The sequence below is a fragment of the Triturus cristatus genome, chromosome 9, assembly GCF_964204655.1.
Source record: "Triturus cristatus chromosome 9, aTriCri1.1, whole genome shotgun sequence".
Classification (NCBI taxonomy): Eukaryota; Metazoa; Chordata; class Amphibia; order Caudata; family Salamandridae; genus Triturus; species Triturus cristatus.
In genome coordinates, this window is record NC_140592.1 from 1145134141 (window position 1) to 1145156782 (window position 22642).

At 44.9% G+C, this 22642-nt stretch overlaps 1 protein-coding gene across 1 annotated transcript in view; it reads right to left on the bottom strand.

The window, feature by feature from the left end:
* SPTBN5 (spectrin beta, non-erythrocytic 5) overlaps positions 1 to 22642 on the bottom strand; it is a 1776766-nt gene that overhangs the window by 533967 nt on the left and 1220157 nt on the right. The window contains exon 45 of the mRNA XM_085627084.1: positions 661 to 782. Coding sequence (XP_085483210.1) covers positions 661 to 782 — 122 coding nt within the window. The remainder of the gene's footprint in view (positions 1 to 660; positions 783 to 22642) is intronic.

Genomic DNA, 22642 nt, shown 5'->3' on the forward strand with positions numbered 1-22642 from the left:
GTCTTTTGCTTTATCACAAAGAGAACAGGCATGTAATAGCTGAAGAGATCTGTCACACACTGCAGGCCAATCGGAGGGCTACAATCTAGTCCACCACTGCAGGTTCCAACTAGTTACACACTATTATTGTTTCTTTGCATCTCACCCTGGCATTGAGATATGGAATGCTAGTAACAAAGCCTATCCCAGCAGATCTCCCACCTTTTCCTTCTCCAGTCATACCAAGCAATGACAAACAACCTTAAACAAAATGGCAGGTTGGACAAATCAGTGCAGGAACCAGTTAAGTGGACGATGATCATAAGAAATACCACAAACAGACTTGCAGAGCTGATTAAAGATGCAAGCTTACTAAAAACCATATACTGCATTCCTACATCCCACATTTCTTCATGCAACACACTGCTAAGCACCGCGTCCCATAAGACAATAACCAGGTTTCAGTGGTCATCACAACAGGGAAATACTTCCCACATAGATTCAAAAACAAGGACAACACCCTTCCAACCCCACACCCTACACATAGCTTAACTTGATGCCCATGTAGGCAACTGCTTCACTGCCGCACCTAGGGGTAGTAAGCCCTATATAAATGCTGCAGTACAATAAAATACTTGAAGTTAAGATCTTCATATTCCTCATCCTGTGTCAGCATCTCACCTTTGTTTGGCTTCCTGCTGGAGCTTTTGCCAACTCTGCACCATCTCTCTTTGCTTTGTCCCCAGCTTGTCGTTCATTACTGGATTCCTGTCGGACAGACGGTTGGCTTCTGACTCCAGGGTCTGCAAAGAAAGGTATTTTTTCATTTAATTTTATAGTCATACAAACAAATATGTAAGTAACTAATAATAATGGTTTTCTAATGTATAGGATAAACATTGGGAATACACACATGTCCTATTATTTTTAGGAGACAATCAAATTGTTGTCAGTTCTTTATATGAAAATTAGTAACTTACCTGCAACTCTAGCTCTCCAGTACTGGTATCTTTCATAGATTCACATGCTTGAATAATTCCTGTTATCGAAGTGGGAGTCCCTGGCATCATAACAAAGCTGTATTTATCATTATCACAGCTTAGAATGGCAAAGAACAATCACTTTAATAGCCTATCTATGTCCTATTAAAAAGAGACCCAAACTTCAGCTAATCAGGCGATAGCACCCTCTATAATACTCCCAAAAGAGGCTGAATCCCTCCAATTTTAAAAGAGGGAATTGAATCCCAAGCTATAAGGGGAGCGTCTCAGGGGAGGAGAACTACAGTCATGGGTAAGTAACTCATTTTCTTCTCGAGTATTTGATCTTTCATACATTCACATGCTTGAATCAGAATAGCAAGCAGTTACTGTATTTGTATACTTTATAACATTAGCACAAATAGCGGATGTGGGTAAAAACATATACATGATATATTCCTATGCAAATGTAACTAAACCTATATATATATTCAGTGAAAAAACCATAGGTTTCACACATGCTATAGTTAGCTGGAGATTTTACTCATAAAAAACCAATGAAATTCCCCCGTTATAGTTAGTGCAGGCAACTATAACTCACGCGACCGCAATCCTCTGCTGATGCTAATACTGTATTTAGACACTTATTTGCCCATGTCTTCTTCCATTAAATTTTAGCTATACATATATTACAAATATTTTTTTTTCATAAAGACACATATGTCATCAGCAGAGGATTGCGGTCGCGTGAGTTATAGTTGCCTGCACTAACTATAACGGGGGAATTTCATTGGTTTTTTATGAGTAAAATCTCCAGCTAACTATAGCATGTGTGAAACCTATGGTTTTTTCACTGAATTTGCAAGGTTTTTTAAATGCTAATTCCTAACTATAACGTGTGTGAAACCTATGGTTTTTTCAGTGAATTTGTACGTTTTTTAAAATGCTAAGTTACTTTACGCCGTTCGTGGCGTGCGCGCCCACTTAACGTAGTTCGTTCCGTGCGCGCACGGTGCGCTTCGCGCACCGTGCTTGCACAGTGAGCACGCCGGGCGCTTCGCGCACCGCGCGCCCACTTTACGCAGTTAGTGCCGTGCACGCACGGTGGGCACGCGGTGCGCTACGCGCACCGCGTGCCCACGTTACGCTGGATGGGCCATGTACGCACGATGCGCTTCGCGCACCGTACGCACATGGAGGACATATTATGCGCTTCGTTGTGAAAGGTAAGATATTAAATGTTTCTTAAAATCATATGCCATGCACAAAAGGTGACGTTCGGGCACTTTTTTCACACGGGGTGGGGAAAGTGTGGATAATTTATTTTTTATAAATGATTTTTACCGTACGCGCCTGAAACATAGGTTTCAGGCACATTATAGCTAGAAATTAGCATTTAAAAAACCTTAGAAATTCACTGAAAAAACCATAGGTTTCAGGGACATTATAGTTTGTAGGGGTGGGCGGAATTTGTGTAGTCGCGCTACACAACGCTCCTTGAAACGCTAAAAAATCCCCACGAGCACGCAAAAGTTCCACGAACACGCAAAATTGCTTTTTCCGCCCGTTCATGATGCATTTTTCCTGTTCGCAAACGCTGTTTGCGTGCTCGGGGAGAAATATCTCACAGACATGCATTTTGAAAGCGCGAACAAGCAAAAAATTCTGTGAAGCCGCGGAATTTTTGGCAATTCTGCGTTCTCCGTGGAACGCGAAATTACCCAAATTCCGCAAATTCCGCGAGCAGAACAGAATTTACCGCCCAGGCCTAATAGTTAGTTGGACATTTCACTCGTACAAAACCAGAGAAATTCCGCCGTTATAGTTAGTTCAGATAACTATAACTCGCGCCCCCGCAACGCACTGCTGATGATGTCACATATTACATCACTCATGACATGGTTAGTGACATCACTGATGACATCACTGATGACATCGCAAATGACATCACTGATGACATCATCCAGTGAATGTGTGTTTGTGTAAAGTTTAAATATGTTTAATATATATAGGCCAAGGTGTATTGAAGAATGAGTGGGTGTATAAGTGTCTGAATGGATGATTTAGTAGGTGCGTGACTGACTCTATAAGTGAGTGATTAAAAGTATCTTACTGAATGCATGGGTTAGTGACTAAACTGTGTGAATGTCTGTATCAGTCTGTCTGTAGCTGCATGGGTTTGTGAATAGCTACATGAGTGTCTATACGGGTTATTGATTGGTTGTCTGAGTATCTGTATGAGAGCATGAGAGTTTGTGTGGGTGGGGGGTGTGTGACTGTGCATAGATGTGTGAATGGGTGATTCACTGGGTGTATGGATTCAAGAGTGCATCTGTAAAGGGCTGTATGGGTGGGTGAGTTTGTGTATGGGTGTATTGGTGAGTGAATGGAAGTCTCAGTGGTACATGTGTGAGTAACTACATATGTGAAAGGCAGTATATGTGAGTGTTACAGTAAATAAATGACTATACGTGAGATGAGTGATTGTGAGGGTGGCTGTATGGATGAGTGTGTGCTTGTATCAGTGATTATATAAGAGAGTATGTGTTAGTATTTGTATAAATTAGTGAGGTGGTCTGTGTATAACTGTATAGGTGAGTAAATGGGTGTGATTGATTGTTTGCATGACTGAGTAGGTGTGTGAGTAAGTCTATGGATGAGTGGCGTTGTGTGAGTGTATATATAGGTGTATGAGTGCAATTGATAGTGCTGTATTGATGAGTGACTGCATGTATGAGTTACTGTATGGGTGAATGAGTGGATGTGTGTGTGTAGACCTAGGAATCACTGAGCGGGTATGTACTAACTGCTATTGGTCTGTCTATGGTTTCGATATTGGTAATCTGTGTTTTAGAGTGGGTGTATAAAAGGTTTTATTAGGGTATGAGGAGGTGCATCAGATTATCACATTGATGATGTCATCAGTGATGTAATTTGAGATGTCATGAGTGATGTCATCAGTGATGTCACTGACCATGTCATGAGTGATGTAATATGTGACGTCATCAGCAGTGCATTGCGGTGGCGCGGGTTACAGTTAGCCGTACTAACTATAAAGGCGGAATTTCTCTGGTTTTGTACGAGTGAAATGTCTAACTAACTATAATGTCCCTGAAACCTAAGGTTTTTTCAGTGAATTTCTAAGGTTTTTTAAATGCTCATTTCTAATTATAACGTGCCTGAAACCTATGTTTTTTTCAGTGACTTTGAAAGGTTTTTTAAATGCTAATTTCTAACTATAGCATCCCTATTTAGTCCCCTTGAATCCTGAGGATCCCGGGGGGCCAACTAGCCCATCAGGTACCTCCAGTAAGCGCCACAGAGCTGCATTGCAGAGAGGTGGTCCGAGGCCGCGCCCTTTTTTACACCACCATGCAAATGTGGCTTCTGGTGCCTGATGCTCCGAGGATGAAGTCCACTTGTATCCTGAGGTCCTCAGGACATAAGAGGACCTCATCGCCCCACCAATAGTGTACCAGAAGCTGCGTTTGCAGAGTGGTGTAAAAAGGGGTGTGGTCTCGGACCACATCTCTGCAACGCAGCTCTGTGGCACTTACAGGCGGTACCTGGTGGGCTAGTTGGCCCCCAGAGACCCTCAGGATTGAAGGGGACTTAATCCCCCAATTTACAATGCATTAGGGGGCACGTTTGCACACTTCCTATGAAAGGCCCTACCCCCTCTGTGCACCACTGTGCAAACGCGCCCCCCTGGAGCATTGTAAATTGGGGGATTAAGTCCCCTTGAATCCTGATGGGCCCTGGGGGCCAACTAGTCCACCAGGTACCTCCAGTAAGTCCCACAGAGCTGCGTTGCAGAGAAGTGTAAAAAGGGGCCTGGCCTCATACCACCTCTCTGCCACGTTGCTCAGTGGTGCTTACTGGAGGTATCTGGTGGGATAGTGGGCCCCCAGAGACCCTCTGGATTGAAGGGCACTTAAGAACAAAAGTTACTTACCTGTAAACTGTGGTTCTCCAGTATTGTTGTCTTTCATAGATTCACATGCTTGAATATTCTCCGTCGTCGAAGTGGGAGTCCCACGGTACATAACATAGCAATGTAGTAATAACATAAGCCAATATAGGCATAAAAGAAAGTAAAACCATAGAGTTTTTATGGATAGACAACTTGTCACTTCTATAACATATTACTGTCATTATGTTTTAGTCCAAATTCCAGCCAATCAGGCGTCCGCACCCTCTTAGAATGTTCTCCTCAGAGGCTCAGGCCCTCAGATTTTCGTAGCACAAGAGTGATATAGAGTCAAGTAGAAAAAAGAGCATCTGAGGGGAGGAGGGTGGGTCGCACGTGAAACTCTGAAAGACACCAATACTGGAGAACCACAGTTTACAGGTAAGTAACTTTTGTTCTTCTCCAGTATTGGGGTGTCTTTCATAGATTCACATGCTTGAATAAGAGTAGTGAGCAGTGATATCAGAACAATACAAGGTACATTAGAATCAAAGCAACCACAATACCCAGTTCGAAAAGACTATAGGTATATAAATATAAACACATATATATATATATAAATATATATAAATAGATATATAAAAACAACAAAAGTACCTTGTATACAGGAGGAGGGAAGCATCAGAGGCTCACTTTATTTAAAAATATTACGAAGGACTGCCTGTCCCACAGCTGTGTCAGTGTTGTCAGCAGCATCCAGAAAGTAGTGTCTTGTGAAGGTGTGTCTGCTGGACCATGTTGCAGCTCTGCAGATGTGTTGAAGAGGCACCCCTGCAAATAGCGCAGTGAAAGAAGAAACCTTCCTGGTAGAATGTTCTCGAACAGTTGCCGTAAGTGGTTTTCCAGCTTGTTGATGGCAAAAGGCAATTGCAGTAGATATCCAGCGTGCTATTGTTTGTTTGGTGACCGGATGGCCCTTTCGCATCCGTCCGTAGGCCACAAAGCGTTGGTCATTTTTACGAATAGTAGCCGTTTTTTTAAGGTAAAATTTCAGACATCTCTTGACGTCTAAAGAATAAAGCTTCTCTGCAGGAGTTTGAGGATTTGGGAAAAATATTTTTAAAATAACTGGTTGATTGAGGTGGAAATCCGATGGCACCTTGGGGATAAAGGCCGGATTGGTGCGGAGCAAGACAGAGTCTTTGGTAAATTGAAGAAAAGGCAGTTTAGTAGTAAACGCCTATAAGTCACTGACCCGGCGACAGGAAGTAAGAGCCAGGAGTAGAGAAGTCTTTCAAGTGACGTATTTGAGATCGACCTTATGGATTGGCTCAAACGGGGGTTTCATGAGCTGTGCCAATACAATGTTCAAATGCCAAGGTGGAGGTGGTCGACAAATTGGAGGAAACATTTGAAAAAGACCCCTGAAAAATTGTTGAATTACTCTTGACGAGTAAAGCGAGTTGGAGCCATCTTGACGTAACCGTGAGATTGCTGCTAGAAAAACTTTAAGGGTAGAGTACGAGAGGCCTGATTTTGCCAGGTGTAAAAAGAAAGGCAAGAGTTGTTCTGGCTTGGAATGGATAGGATGTACTTGAGCTTCATTGCACCATAGAGACAATCTTTTCCATTTGAGTTTATATGTTTTCACAGTTGAAGGTGCTCTAGCCTTAGTCAAGACCTCTCTACAGTCTAAAGGAATGTCCAAATTTACAAATTCATAGTGCTCAGGTTCCAAGCCGCTAAACATAGAGATGCTGGATGGGGATGACAAATTTGGCCGTGTTCCATGGTCAGAAGATTTGGAAGAGGGCGAAGAATGATCGGGTCGCACTGAGACAGGAGCAGGAGTTCCGTGAACCAGATTTGTCGAGGCCACCGGGGGGCTATTAGAATAATGTAACAGGGTTCTTTCCTCATTTTTCGCAGAACTTTGGGGACTAGAGGTATTGGTGGAAAAGCGTAGGCATATATTTTCGACCAGTTCATCAAAAAGGCATTCCCGCATAACTTTGGTTGGGGAAGCCAACTTGCGTAGAACAGGCATTTGCGGTTCAGATGTGTTGTGAACAGATCCACATTCGGGGAACCCCATAACCGAAAACTGTGATTCAGAGTGGGTTGATGTAATTCCCACTCGTGATTGGTCAGGGATGATCTGCTTAGGGAATCCGCAAGATTGTTCGATGCTCCCGGAACAGGCACGATGTTGAATCACCCAATCCCAAATTTGTTGAGGCTGAAGGGACAGCAAGACGGAGCTTGTGCCTTCCTGTTTGTTGATGTAGTGCATGCACATTGTGTTGTCCGTTCAGATCAACACCGAGACTCCTCGTATGATGCTGCGAAAAGCTTTCAGAGCCAGAAAAATGGCCAGTAACTCCAGCAGGTTGATGTGCCATGTCTTTTGTTGAAAGTTCCACTTGCCTTTTAAATTTAGTCCTTGCAAGTGCGCGCCCCAACCCTCGAGAGATGCGTCTGTCGTGAGAGTGAAATTTGGAGTGTCCACCAGGAATGGACGTCCTGAAGAGACATTTTCTTCGAGAGTCCACCACAAAAGAGCTCTTTTTAGTTGAGGTGTGACTTTGACGATATCGCTGAAAGATCCCAAAAGTTGAGCCCATTGTCTGTCCAATTCCTCCTGGATAGGTCTCATTTTAAGGCGGCAGTGAGGGACTAGAGGAATGCAGGAGGACAACATTCCTAGGAAAGATTTCAACTGTCGGACAGAAATGGACTCTTTTAGACGGATGGAAGTTGCTAGATTGCGAAGGCGTAGACGTCTTTCGTGCGACACAAAAGCTTTTGCTTGCTTGGTGTCTAGACTGGCTCCCAAGAACAGTCTGTTTTGAGCTGGGAGAAATTGAGACTTGTCCATGTTGAATGTGAGGCCCAGGGATTGGAAGAGGGACCTGCAGAAAAGAGTTTGTTTGGATGCCTGTTCGAACGACCTTGCCTTCAGCAGGCAGTCGTCTAAGTATGGAAAGATTTGCAGCCTTATAGGTGAAGGTAAGCTTCCACCGGTGCAAGGACTTTTGTAAACACTCGGGGAGCGGAAGGAAGGCCGAATGGAAGAACTTTAAATTGAAAGTCTTTTCCGGCTACTCTGAATCTGAGAAATTTTCTGTGCCTCGGCAGTATGGGAAGATGAAAATAAGCATCTTGAAGATCCAAAGTTGTCATATACTCTCCTTGGGATAGAAAAGGAAGTACTTCTTGAAGGGACAACATGCGAAAAGTTTGTTTTTTGATGCATTTGTTCAGGACACGTAGGTCCGAGATGGGGCGCCATTCTCCCGACTTTTTCTGTATGAGGAAGAACCTTGAATAATATCCCCTGCCCTTCTGTAGTTTTGGCACCACTTTGATCGCGCCCCTTTCTTACTAAAATTTGTAGTTGATTTAAAAAGTTCCTTTAGGTGAGCAGGAGGGGGACCTTTTGGTGGAGAAGTGAGAGGAATCTTTACAAATTCCAATGCGTGTTCCCTGCTCACAATATCCAGAACCCATTGATCGGTAGTAATTAGTGACCATTTGGAGTGGAAGTGAGAGATTCGACCTCCAACTCTTGAAAAAGCGGGAGGACTCTGGGACGGTGAATGGTGAAAGTCATTGTTTTTTGGACCTCTGTATTGTCTGTAGGTCAAAGAATGCTGTTGTCTATATACGATTGCTGATTCCGGGAGGAGTAGCGGTGTTGTCCTTGTCTGTATTGATTGGAGTTTCCTCGAAAGGAAGAAGACGAGCCACAACCTCTTGCGCCTCGAAAAGGCTGCTTTTTAAACTGTAGAGTTCCGAGAGCACAGGCAGTGTCGGTGTCCTTTTTAATTGTTTGAAGGGCATCGTCGATATGCTGGCCAAACAATGATTCACCGTCGTAAGGCATGTCCAGTATTTTTGTCTGTACCTCTTGATGGAAGGGCGTGGCCTTTACCCAGCCCTTTTTACAACATACATTGTGCCTCTGACACCATTGATCACACCGTTTATTTTATCAGCTAGTCTGTTTAATGACTGCGATCTGAAAAATTGTTTTTTCTTTGACTTATCAATTTTTTGGCTGGATCAACACTACTCATTGGTCATACACTTATTTTATACATAATACAGTGACATATATTTACATTTGTACAGTGACTTCATAACATGTCAAAAATAACTGCAAGAAATTTTGAAAGCAATCAAAAAAGCCTATTTTGGCATGACAGTAATCATTTGTCCGATACTTTTTGACTTAAAGAACTTAAGCCGGTTGGCTCCTATAGTTCTAGCTATTGTTGCGGTCCTGGGCAGAGTCGGATACTTGTGGCTATAAAGAGTTCAACCAAGCATGTGGGTTATGATCCTTCTGTGTGTTTGCTTGTGTGGAAGAGCTGGTTCTCAATTTGTCTCCCACAGAGGTGTTCACGATCTCTGCTCGTTCGCCCGCCCTTTACCCAGCCCTGACGCCGGAGGACTGCTGCACCAGCCAAAAGACGGAAACCAGTGGAAGACACATCAATAGCACAATCAATAATTTCCGAGGAAATTCTTTCTCCTTCTTGAAGTATTTTTAATGCCTCTGCTTTAGACACCTCTGGTATTAGATCTACAAGTGATGATATGTCAGACCACATTTGGCGGTCGTAACGGCCCAAGATAGCTAAAGAATTGGCCGCATAAACTGTAGTTGCCGCCATAGTGGAAAACTTCTTGCCAATACCATCAAGGCATCTACCCTCTCGGTCTGGCGGTACAGATAATGGAGATGATGGGTTTCTGGATTGACGCTGTGCTGCCTGAGTAATAATGGAATCAGGCTTTGGTTGCGAAATGAGACAAGCAGGTGAATTTGCAGGGGCTTTGTATTTCTTATCCAGCCTCAGTAGAACAGCTGGAATAGAATTAGGATTTTGCATGAGCTTGAGGCCTTCTTGCCAAATAAAATCGATAATGGGAATAGAACGGACTTGTTTCTGAGGCTGATCTTTAAAATCATACAGGAAACAATCTTCCTCTCTGGTGGTCATAGGAAGGTGGAATCTTTTTGCAGCCCTTTCCATGTGTAAATGAAAACCACCAATGTCGACTGGTGGAGAATCCAGAGGAGCTGGAGCAGCGGGAGACGGTGTTTGAATTTGATAGTTGTCCCATTCAGAAAGAAGGGATCCGTCATCCAGCTCACCTTCTTCCTTGTCACCTTCATCATCAATCTCGTCGTCATTGTCCTCCTCTATGATTTGAAGAACATAGTGATGTTGAATTCTGGTCGCCGACGTAGGTGTGACAACTGATTCTCTAGTAGGAAGAGGTTGTGGAGGTACTTCCGGCATTGGGGAAGTCTGTACTGAACGTGGAAAACAGCGGTAGTAATCATCCAACATGAACTGGAGGTTGGAAATAAGACTTAAAGGCATCTGTGCCATAGGAAGTTCTTGCGCAGGTTATGTGTCACAAGTAGAAAAATCTTCCTCTTGTAGGTCATCATCATCAGAGTCCTGACATTTTATAAGAAGTTCAGAGGGACTGCGAGCAGCCCGAAATCTGTCATCCTCAGATTCTTCATCGTCAGAAGAAAATTATTCAGCTGGAGGTTGAGAAGGAGCTTGAATTGGCATTAGGGTATCCAAAGAGGAATGTCGCAGTTGAAGCAAAGAGCTTGAAGCCTTCAATGGTACTAGATCCATGGATGCAGTAGTAGCCGTTACCGTCGACAATAAACGTCGTTGTTGAGACACTGTCGACGACAAAGCCACCGTCGACGACGAAGCCACCGTCGACGACGAAGCCACCGTCGGCTAACGCTTTTTCCTATGTTTGCTTGCCGTCGTCGACAAAGTCAAAGGCATTGCAGATGAAATAGGTCCCACCTTAACAGATACCAACGTAGACGGTGAAGATGCTGACAACAGGATCATAGCTGGCTTCATAGACACAGAAGTTGAAGTCGTCGACGTAGACGCGACGACAGCAGCTCTCGTCGACGGAGGAAGCAATGATGAGCTCGTCGACGAGATAGGCAGTTTTTGAGGTAAAAACTGCGCAGATGGAGTCTTTGACGCCTGAGGATCAGATCTCGGGGGCATAAAAGGTGCAGAAAGACTCAGAGGGGAAGAAATCACCCCTTTGAAGTTGAAGGTTGGATAGTGGGCTTATCCACATGATGTTTCTTCACCACTTTAGGTTTTAGAGAATCTTTTGATAGTCACTGGTCCTTTTCAAGGATGAAGATGTTTTTATTGATGACACACTCTCCACATCTGAGAGAGGGTTCTCTGATGTCTTCAACTTCTGTAGCCACAGAAGGAGACGCCTTTGTCTGTCCTTTAGAGTCTTCTGAGAGAAGGTTCTACATATCTTACAATCCTTTACCTCATGTTCAGGATATAAGCAATAGATGCATTTTTTATGAGGGTCTTCAGAATGAAGTCTCTGTTTACCACAGTTTCCACAAGGTCTGAAGAGGGATTTCTTGGTAGTAGACATCATAAAGCTAACTTTATGAGAAGAAATGAGAAGAAAACTGAGCTTAGCTCAGGGAGACTCCCTTCACACGACGTGCGGTAGAAAATCTGAGGGCCTGAATCTCTGAGGAGAACATTCTAAGAGGGTGCGGACACCTGATTGGCTGGAATTTGGACTAAAACATAATGACAGTAATATGTTATAGAAGTGACAAGTTGTCTATACATAAAAACTCTATGGTTTTACTTTCTTTTATGCCTATATTGGCTTATGTTATTACTACATTGCTATGTTATATACCGTGGGACTCCCACTTCGACGACGAGGAATAGTCAAGCATGTGAATCTATGAAAGACACCCCAATACTGGAGAATTCCCCAATTTACAATGCGCCATGGGACGTGTTCTTATGTCAGGCCCGCCCCCTCCGTGCACCACTGTGCAAACTCGCCCCTGGTATGTTGTAAGTTGGGGGATTAAATCCCCTTGAATCCTGAGGGTCCCTGTGGGCCAACTACCTCCAGTGGGCACCTCGGGACACTGCAGGAGCCAGCCCTGGGGGGGTGGCGGTCCCCAGGGCCATTGTGTTTGAAGCCCCTGGGAGGTGGTGGTCCTTGGGGTTTGGGGGTCCGTAACTGACCCCCAAATTTAAATATACAGTGCCCCGGGGAGGTGGTGGTCCCCAGGGCGTGTGGGAGGCTTGCACCCTCCACACATATTTGTTTATTTTTTTTTAAAAAGCCCAGGGGAGGTGGTGGTCCCCCAGGCATGTGTGGGGGATTGAGCCCCCCCCACACATTTTTTTAAATTAAATTAAGAGCCCCGGGGAGGTGGTGGTCCCCAGGGCTGCGTGCCCCCCCCACGACTCATAAATGAAGCCCCGGGGAGGTGGCGGTCCCCGGGGCAGCGGGGGCCCCATGGGCCCCTGCAACATCTTTACTCATGCCCCCGGGACCTGGCCCACCCGGGGGCTTAAATACAACGAAGCGCGAAGCGCGAAGCGCGAAGCCCGCTCTTCGTTTTATTTTTATTTTCTCTGCAGGATTCGCGCAACCAGCGCAAATTCTGCCGTTTAAAAAATAAAATGCTTTTTTGGGCCCTGGGGGTCCTTGTGGGACCCCCTGAGCATGCCTAGGGGGTCATGGTGTTCCTACCCTGCCTCCTTTTCTTCATTTTACACTTTGTTTCCCTGTTTTCTTGTGACTCGGTTCTACTGAGTCACAAGATGGCTGCCAACACTTCCTGGTTTGGAGTGTTGGCAGCCAATCAGAGTGAAGCTCGTGCCCGGGAGGGTTCGCGAACCCACCGCGGCCATAGATATCGAAACTTTTTGTTTTTCTAATTTCTTAGGAACTACTCAATGGATTTACACCATTTAAAAAAAAAGTCTCTTTCAGAACCAAGGGCTACCTTTTTACCAAATATGGTGTAATTCCGTTAAGGAGTTCGGTCTGTAGCTTTGTCTAAAGTTTCCTATGGAAATTCACATGGGGAAAACGCGTTTTAGGACCCACCTTTTTTCTCGGCCCCCGCTTGACAAATCACCCTGAAACTTTTAAGACAGAAGCTGACCGGAGTGCCCCACTAGTTTTGAAAATGTTCCCGAAGATTCGTCAACTGGCGCCAAAATTATTGGGAAAAGAAAAAACGCTTTTTGAATAGAAACGAGGTCCTAACTAGCGTTTTTTCATTTGCCAATAACTTTGGCATCGTTTGACAAATCCTCGCGAAAGTTTCCAAACTAATACGCCAGTCGCTTCAGCTCCTGTCTTGGAAATTTCAGAGTGATTTGTCAAGTGGGGGCCGAGAAAAAAGGGGGGTCCCAAAAAGCTTTTTCTCCATGTCAATTTCCATAGGAAACTTCAGAAACGGCTACAGCCCAAACTTCGGAACAGAATTACATCAGATTTGTCAAAAAGGTAGCTATTGGTCCAGAAAGCACTCTCTTTGTTAACTGGTGTAAATTAGTTCAGTAGTTTTTGGGAAAGTTAAAGATTTCGCTGATATACAACTGTGGCCGAGATGGATCCGCGAACTCTCCCGATCTCGTGACTGTGATCTGACTGGCTGCTAAAACTTCAAACCAGGAAGTGTTGGCAGCCATCTTGTGACTAGGTTGAACTGAGTCCCCGGGGCTAATTGTTTGAAGTGCGGGGGTCAAGTGTCAGCCCCACAGCCCTGGGGACCTCCACCTCCGCTGGGCTATTTTCAATTATAATATGAGTGGGGCTCCAGCCCCCCCCACGCAGCCCCAGGGATTGCCACCTCCCCGGGGTTAAATGTGTGTAATGCATGGGGGGCATGTAGCTCCCCACAGCCCCGGGAGCACCACCTCCCTGGGGCTATATTCAAATAAGATGCGTGGGGGGCTCTGATGCGCCCGAGGACCGCCATCTCCATGGGGCTACTATAGCCCCCACAGCCCTGTTGACCATCACCTCACTGGGACTATTTTCAAAATGGGAGGGGGGCAACGTGGGCCCCCTCCTGGAGCCATAAGTGGCCCTGGAGACCGCCACCCCCCCCAGGGCCAGCTCCAGCAATGTCCTGGGGTGCCCACCCCGGGACATTGCAGTTTGCTTGGGGATGGCGGGAGTACTGCTCCCATCATCCCATTTCGAACAAGTGAGAGCATTTTGCTCTTGCTTGTTCAAAGCGGAGCACACTTTGCTTTTTATACCAAGGGAGCTGCATGTCAGCAGCTCCCTGGGTGTAAAAAGAAGTGTTAGCTCCCGCAGGAGGTGAGAGCCAGCCAGGACCGTTGGGGCCTCAGGCACCCCGCGGTCCCCAACGAGATGGATATGCCCCATGGGTGGGATCCCCGGGGTTGAAATTGGCCTGAGAGGGGGCCCGTCCTTTGAAACAAAAAGAAAAGAAATGGCCGGGGCCCAGGGGATGGGGTCCCTGGGGCCGAAATTGGCCTGGGGGGGGCCCATGCGGCCCCCCTCCCTTTTAAAGTTAAAAATAAATCAAGGCCTAGCCCCCAGGTAATGGAGTCCCTGGGGCCGAAAATGGCATGGGAGAGGAGGCCACTTGGCCCCCTCCCTTAAAAAAAATCAAGAAAAAAAAGAAATGGCCGGGCCCCGGGAGATGGGGTCCCGAGGCCAAAATCGGCCTGGGGAAAGGGCCGCACAGCCCCCCTATATGTATAAAAGCCTAGCCCTGGGGGATAGGGTCCCGGGGCTAAACTCGGCCTCGGGAGGGGGGCGAGTGGCCCACCTCCCGTTTCTTTTAATTAAAAAATAAAAAGTATGGCTTAGGTCCTGGGTGATGGGGTCCCCGGGCCCAAAAGGGTCAAGGGAAGGGGGCCACACAGCTCCCCTTCCTAAAATAAAAATACCATAGCCGGCAACTCGCCGGAGGCCCTGTCCCCTTACTCCACTTCTCTGCAACTGCACCTCCTGATGCGCTCTTGGTTCGGGGATGAAGTCCCCTTCGCTGCTGAGGGTCCTTAGGGACCAACTAGCCTACCTGGTACTTCCAGTAAGCACCACACAGTAGGATTGCTGACAGGTGGTCGCAGGCCACGCTTCTTTCTCCACCACTCTGCAAACGTGCCTCTCGGCGCACTGCTGGTGGGGGGGGGGTGAGGTCGCCTTGCCTCCTGAAGGCCTCAGGACTAAAGTGGACTTCATCCTCCAAGCAGCAGTGTGCCAGGAAGCAAGTTTGTAGAGTGGTGGAGAAAGGGGGTGTGGCCTCTGACCACCTCTCATCAATCCAGCTGTGCAGGACTTACTGGCGGTAACAAGAGGGCTAGTTGGCCCCCAAGGACCCTCAAGAGCCAAGGGGACTTCCTCCCCCAAATAGTAGTGCACCAGGAGCACACTGAGTGAGTCACCCATAGAACTCCTCACACACTCACGCATATAGTCAATCACACAGTCACTTACTCACCCGAACAGTTACACACATACCCATTTACTTACTCATACAAATAGTAACATGTAGTCACTGACCTATACAGTCACTGACAGAAGCATGTTCTCATCCATATAGCAACTCTCACATTCACCGACTCACACATACAGTCACTCATTTACCCAGTCACTCACCTACACTGCCTATCACATACCCAGTTACTCACCCATACTGACACAAGCACTCAATCACCAACACAGCCACACAGACACTCACTCACCCATACAGCTTCTCACACACGCACTCACTACCCCATATAGCCACTGACTCACCCACTCACTCATCCATACAGGCAGTCACACACTTCCTCACCCACACACACAGACACCGTCAACCATAGCGATAGTCAGACAACCAATCAAACACTCATATAGCCATTCATGTACCCACCCTCAAACACCCACTTAGACATCAACTGACAGACAGATACACACATTCACACAACAAGTCACTCACTCATACATTCACTGAGAAACCTATTCACTCAATTATACAGTAAGTCACGCACCCACTCAGTCATCCATACAGTCACTCATACACCCACTGATTCACCAATACACCAAGGTATATATATTTAACACTCATAAACTTCACAGTCACAGTCACTGGATGATATCATCACTGATGTCGCCAGTGATGTCATCAGTGATGTCGCTGACCATTTCATGAGTGATGTAATATGTGAGGTCATAAGCAGTGCATTGCCGGGAGGCGAGTTATAGTTAACTCAGGTAACTATAAGAAATGAGTTACTTACCTGTAACTACAGTTATCCAGTATTGGTATCTTTCATAGATTCACATGCTTGAATCATTTCCTGTCGTCGAGAGATGGGAGTCCCCGGTACATTTATAATGGTAATATCACATTAGGCATAGAAGGTAACAGGCCTATGACCTTGTATTTAGTAACATCTCTTAGTCCTTTTTTTAAAAACGGACCAAACTTAAGACAACAACCAATCAGATGACACCACGCTCTAGAACCTTCCTGGAAGGAGCTCCAGTCCCTCAGATTTTCATAAGCACCGTGCGTAATCAGAGGTACAACTGAGAGTCTTAAGTGAGCCCTTCCAAGGGAGGTGAACAGGTCGCATGTGACTCTATGAAAGGCTCCAATACTGGATAACTGTAGTTATAGGTAAGTAACTTATTTCTTATCCAGTATTAGTGTATCTTTCATAGATTCACCTGCTTGAATCAGAATGAATAGCAGTAATGAGCACATTTCATCATATGCATGAGCCATACATAACTAAATAGCTAACAACTATTTCTTGATGATGAAATACAACAAAAACATGCATGCAAATAATCGAAATATGCATATAATCGCAAAAATAGCCCAAACATAGATTCTAATATTGACATAATCAATAGAAAATAACAGAGAAATGTGCATTAGAAAGGTTGGTGGGATGGAAGGGAGGCTCACCTTATTGAAATAGATGTCTGAGCACAGCCTGTCCCACCGCAGCATCGGTCATCAATTAGGAATCCAAGCAATTATGCCTTTCTGAATGTATGCGGCGTTTTCCAAGTTGCTGCCGTACGATTGTCGGCTAGGGGCACGACAGCAAACAACGCCATGGATGTAGATATTGCCCTAATTGAATGGGCACCGACCTTTTAATGTAGAGGTTGACCAGCCTGCTGGTGACTGAAGAGAATAGCACTAGAGATCCAGCTAGATATACTTTGTTTTGTCAAAGGAAAACCTTTCCTGGGTAAGCTGTATGCTACAAAAAGTTGATTAGATTTGCGGAAGGACTTTGTTTTGTCTAGATAAAACTTAAGGCAATGCTTTAAGTCAAAAGAATGTAAAGCTCGTTCAGCTGCCGTTTGTGGATTTGGAAAGAAGGCTTTCAAAACAATTGGTTCATTAAGATGAAAGTCCGAAGGGACTTTAGGTATGAATTTTGGGTTGGTACGAAGGATCACTCTATCATTCCTAAATTGAATGAATGATTCCTGTATCCTGAAAGCTTGAAGTTTGCTAACTCTTCTTGCAGATGCAAATGCCAAAAGAAGAGCAGTTTTCCAAGAAATATATTTTAAGTCAGCTCTATGTATTGGCTCAAACGGGTGCTTCATAAGCTGGGTAAGTACCATGTTGAGTTGTGGCGGAGGTGGAGATTTTACAGGAGGAAAAACTTTGAAAAGACCCTTAAGGAACTGCTTTATCAGTCTGTTTGACCACGAGGATTTTTCTCAATTTAGTAGTCCTAAATTTAGGACTCCTAACTTTAGGACTCCTAAATGCCTTCTGTGAATACCGAAAGTCTTAAAATTAGGATTTTTCTCAGTTTAGTAGTTGTAAAGTTAGGAGTCCTAACCTTAGGACTCCTAAACTGAGAAAAATCCTAATTTTAAGGCTTTCGGTATCCACAGAAGGCATTTAGGAGTCCTAAAGTTAGGAGTCCTAAATTTAGGACTACTAAATTGAGAAAAATCCTAATTTTAAGACTTTCGGTATTCACAGAAGGCATTTAGGAGTCCTAAAGTTAGGAGTCCTAACCTTAGGACTACTAAACTGAGAAAAATCCTAAATTTAAGACTTTCGGTATTCACAGAAGGCATTTAGGAGTCCTAAAGTTAGGAGTCCTAAATTTAGGACTACTAAATTAAGAAAAATCCTAATTTTAAGACTTTCGGTATTCACAGAAGGCATTTAGGAGTCCTAAAGTTAGGAGTCCTAACTATACCACTACTAAACTGAGAAAAATCCTAATTTTAAGACTTTCGGTATTCACAGAAGGCATTTAGGAGTCCTAAAGTTAGGAGTCCTAAACTTAGGACTACTAAATTGAGAAAAATCCTAATTTTAAGACTTTCGGTATTCACAGAAGGCATTTAGGAGTCCTAAAGTTAGGAGTCCTAACTATACTACTACTAAACTGAGAAAAATCCTAATTTTAAGACTTTCGGTATTCACAGAAGGCATTTAGGAGTCCTGAAGTTAGGACTCCTAACTTCTGTGAATACCAAAATGAGTAAGTGCCTTCTGTGAATACCAAAATGAGTAAGTGCCTTCTGTGAATACCAAAATGGTAGTAAGTTTAGGATTTTGTCTTGTTAGTTCTGTGAATCGGGCCCTCCGTGTTGAATTGCCACGTTCCAAATCCGTTGAGATTCTTGGTAGAGGGAGAGAGATCGAGTTCCTCTCTGTTTGTTTAGGTTGTGCATTGTCGTAGCATTGTTTGTCCTGACAAGCACAAGCGAGTTTCATATCTTGGGTAAGAACGCCTGCAGACCTAGAAAGACTGCTATTAACTCTAGGAGATTTATGTGTAGATCCTGGTGATAAGATGGCCACTTGCCACTGATTTGTCGTTCCTATAGGAAGGCTCACCAACCTTCCTGGGAAGCGTCTGTCATTATCACCAGAGGATGGGCCTGAGGAAGGAAAGGTAAGCCCTGAGACAGATGGTGAGGATGAGTCTACCAAGTTAGACAGGCAACGTTTGTCAAGTCACTTGTATAATGTTGTCGAAAGTTCCATTTACCTGAACCCACTGTGTGGTTCCTGAAGAGGATGCATGTGCAGACGGCAATGTGGAACCAGAAGAATGCAAGAGGACGTCATGCCTAACAGAGATTTGTACAGGAGCACCGAAAGAGACTTTCTTCTTTGTATGCGGTTTGCCATGGTCAGGAATTTTCGTTGTCTTACGTCCGTTGGATAGGCCCTCTTCAGAACCGTATCTAGGATAGCTCCCAAGAACGTTAGGCATTGAGAAGGCTGTAGGAATGATTTTTGTGGGTTTAGTGCGAGACCCAACTTGCTGAAAAGCCGCAAACAGGGTTTGGAAGACTTCTTCACTGTGTTGAGAGAAGAAGCTTTGACGAGCCAGTCGTCGAGATATGGGAAAACTTGGTGGTGATGTAGTCTGAGATATCCAGCTACTGGAGCTAGGCACTTTGTAAAAATGTGTCGGGCTGATTTGAGCCCGAAGGGTAAAACTCAGAACTGATAATGCCTGCCGGCTACCGCAAACCTTAGAAAATGTTTGTGTTTCTTGTGAATTGGTATATGGAAATAGGCATCTTGGAGGTCCAAGGACACCATGTAGTCGCCTCCATTGAGAAGCTGCAAGACTTCTTGAATGGTGACAATGCGGAATGACTGTTTCTTGAGGAATTTGTTTAAATTTGGTCAATCTAAAATTGGCCTCCACTTGTTCTTCTTTTTGCGCACTAAAGAGAAGCGGGAATAGAAACCTTTCCCTCTCTGATAGAAAGGGACATGGTCTATTGCTCTTTTTTGGATCATTGATGTTATTTCCAACTGTAACAGGCGCAAATGCTTGTGAACCAGAAGTTGAGGAGGCGTTGGTGGAGGAGGCTGTACAAATTCTAGAGAATGGCCGAATTGAATTAGTTGAAGGACCCAGCGGTCTGCTGTAATTTGTTTCCAATTTTCTAAATAGTGGGAAATCTTGCCTCCCACCTTGGGAGAAAGTGAAGTAGTTGCAACCGGCAGAAGTAACTCGTCATTGATGTCTTGCGGAATCTTTTTGTCTTCCAGCTTTCCCTCAAAAGGAAGACTTATTGTAGGCAGTTGCAGGCTGCTGTCTCTGGGCGAACTGCGTCCTGTATTGCTGGATAGAGGAAGAATAGGCAGGGTACCTATACTACTGGTTACCTCCTCTGTATGGTGGTTGACTTTTGCCCCGTACACCACAAAAAGGGGTTCTTCTATACTGCAAGGTGCCCAAAGCTTTGGCTGTATCAGTGTCTTTTTTAATCCCTTGAAGGGCTTCATCAATATGCTTCCCGAATAGCTCTTGTCCTTCATAGGGCATATCTAATATATTTGTCTGGACTTCAAGCCTGAATGTTGTAGCCTTTAGCCAACCTTGGCGCCTTAGAACTGCAGCCCCAGCTAGCTGACGAAAGCCAGTGGAAGCGATATCCATCGCACAATCAATAATCTCCGAAGCAGAGCGTTTACCATCCAACAAAACTTTCCTTGCCTCCTCTTTGATGTCATTGAGGTAAGGGGCAATGTCTGACCACATCTATCTGTTTGCGCGCCCCAGTATCTCTAAGGAATTGGACGCTCTGACTGTCAAAGCCGACATGATGGAAAATTGTTTGCTGATATTATTCAATCTCCTACCGTCCTTATCTGGGGGTGCTGAAAGTGGAGCCGAAGGGTTCTTTGACCTGCATTGAGCCGCCTGGGCAATCACAGAAGTGGATCATCATCAGGGGCCTTATACTTCTTGCCGAGCCTTGGTAGGACTGGAGGAACTGTGGCATGATTTTTCATTATTTTAATGGCCTGATCTCAAATATAGTCAATAATTGGCATAGACCTGACAGATTTTTTAAAAGGTTCCTTAAAATCGTATAGGAAACAGTCTTGTTGGTGAGAAGGCATTGGAAGCTTGAAACGCCTGGCTGCTCTCTCCAAGAGATTATGAAATCCTCCAATATCTTCTGGAGAAGAATCCACTTGAGGTGGAGATGGTGACGCTGGTGGAGGGATAATATAATCGCCCCGTTCGTCTGGACGCGATGGTGTGTCCTGGATTTCCCCTTCCTCTTGTTGGTCGCCCTCATCCTCGTCCGAAGATGGAAGGAGCTGTAGTGGCTCTTTAGGTGTAGGAAGGGGTGGAAGCTGAGCTTGTACCACAGGAGGCGGAGAAAGCACTGGTGCAGGAGACGGTGCGGATGTAGGGAACCTCTTCCTGTAATCCGACAGCATAAATTGTAGGTCCGTTACCAGCGCAGAAGGAAGACAAACCATCTCTGGCTGCCGTTGATGATGTTGTTGAGGATAGTACATTTTGTCATCTGAAAACTGCTCTTCATCAGAGTCTTCTTGATATTTGACGTTTAGCTCTGATGGGCCTTGAGCAGCCCCAAACATGCTGTCTACGTCTGAATCATCTTCATCATCTAAAAGATGAGTTGGCAATAAGGCTTGGACCCTAGTGGGAGATGTCAAAGAAGGTGTCAAACTCTCTTTTTGAATTTATTGGTGTAAAAACAGTTTTGATGGTTTAAATTTTGGTGTCATCGGTCGTTGTCGGAACACACACCGTCGTCGATGAACCGTTGACGGGCATTGTCAAAGTCCAAGTAACCAGCGTAGATGGTAACACCGCCGTCAACGATGGAACTGTCGTCGTCGAGGCCGTCGACGATACAATAGGAGAAATTGTCAACTAGAGGGCTGTCGACGGTAGACTCGCTATCGAAGCTGGTAACACCGTCGACGAAGTACTCGTCGTCATTTTAGTTGACGGACTGGTCGTCGTCGTAATCTTGGTCGATGGGTTGGTCGTAGTCGCAATCTGCGTTGACGACGAAGACTTCCTTATTATTTTTATCATCGACGATAAAGATAAAGATGAAGACACTCTGACGACAGTAAGAGGAGGTATTTTCTTCGTCGTCGGTACCACCGTCGATGAGCTGTCCATCGATGGGGCTGAAGAAGGCTTTTTAAAAGTATGCTTCACCTTCCCTGGAGGAGTAGAGGGGTCTGAAGCAGATCTCTGAAGGGGTTTTCTAGCAGAAGTCAAATCCTGAAGAGAAGGAGACGCCCTGGAAGGCAGATCATGCTTCTTAGTAGCCTCTGAAGACTTTTTGTGTGTCTTCTTTCAAGGTTACTGCGAGGAATGACCTGGCGAAGTGTCCCGAGGTCTTTTCTGAGGTGTCTTTGAGGAGGATCTTGAGGAACCATCACTCTCCTCAGAAGATACAGGGTCCTCCCTGTTATTAAGCCTCTGCAGCCAAATTAACAGTCTCCCCTCACGGTCTTTCAATTTTTTTGAAAATAAAGTGCGACATAACTTGCAGTCCTCTGGCTTGTGATCAGGATAAAGGCAGTAAAGGCAGTTTTCACGAGGGTCATCAATGTGGAGCCTCTTCTTTCTGCAGGTATGATAGGGCCTAAAAAGGCATTTCCTTTTTTAGGTGTGTCTGACATGAAGATATTGAGAACTCTATTCAGACAAAGGTACCTATATATATGAAATACCTTGAGCCAAGAAACAAGGGAAAAGTGGGAAAACTGGACAGAACTCAGTGGAGACTCCCTTAGCACTTTGTGCGGTAGAAAATCTGAGGGACTGGAGCTCCTTCCAGGAAGGTTCTAGACGGTGATGTCAGCTGATTGGTTGTTCTCTTAAGTTTGGTTCTTTTTAAAAAGGACCCAGATGTTACTAAATACAAGGCCTTAGGCCTGTTACCTTCTATGCCTTATGTGATATTACCATTATATATGTACCGGGGACTCCCATCTCTACGACGGGGGAATCACTTGAGCATGTGAATCTATTAAAGATACCCTAATACTGGATAACTGCTGAATTTCTCTGGTTTCGTATGAGTAAAATCTGACCCTAACTATAACGCCCCTGTAACCTTTGTTTTTTAAGTGAAGAATATATATATA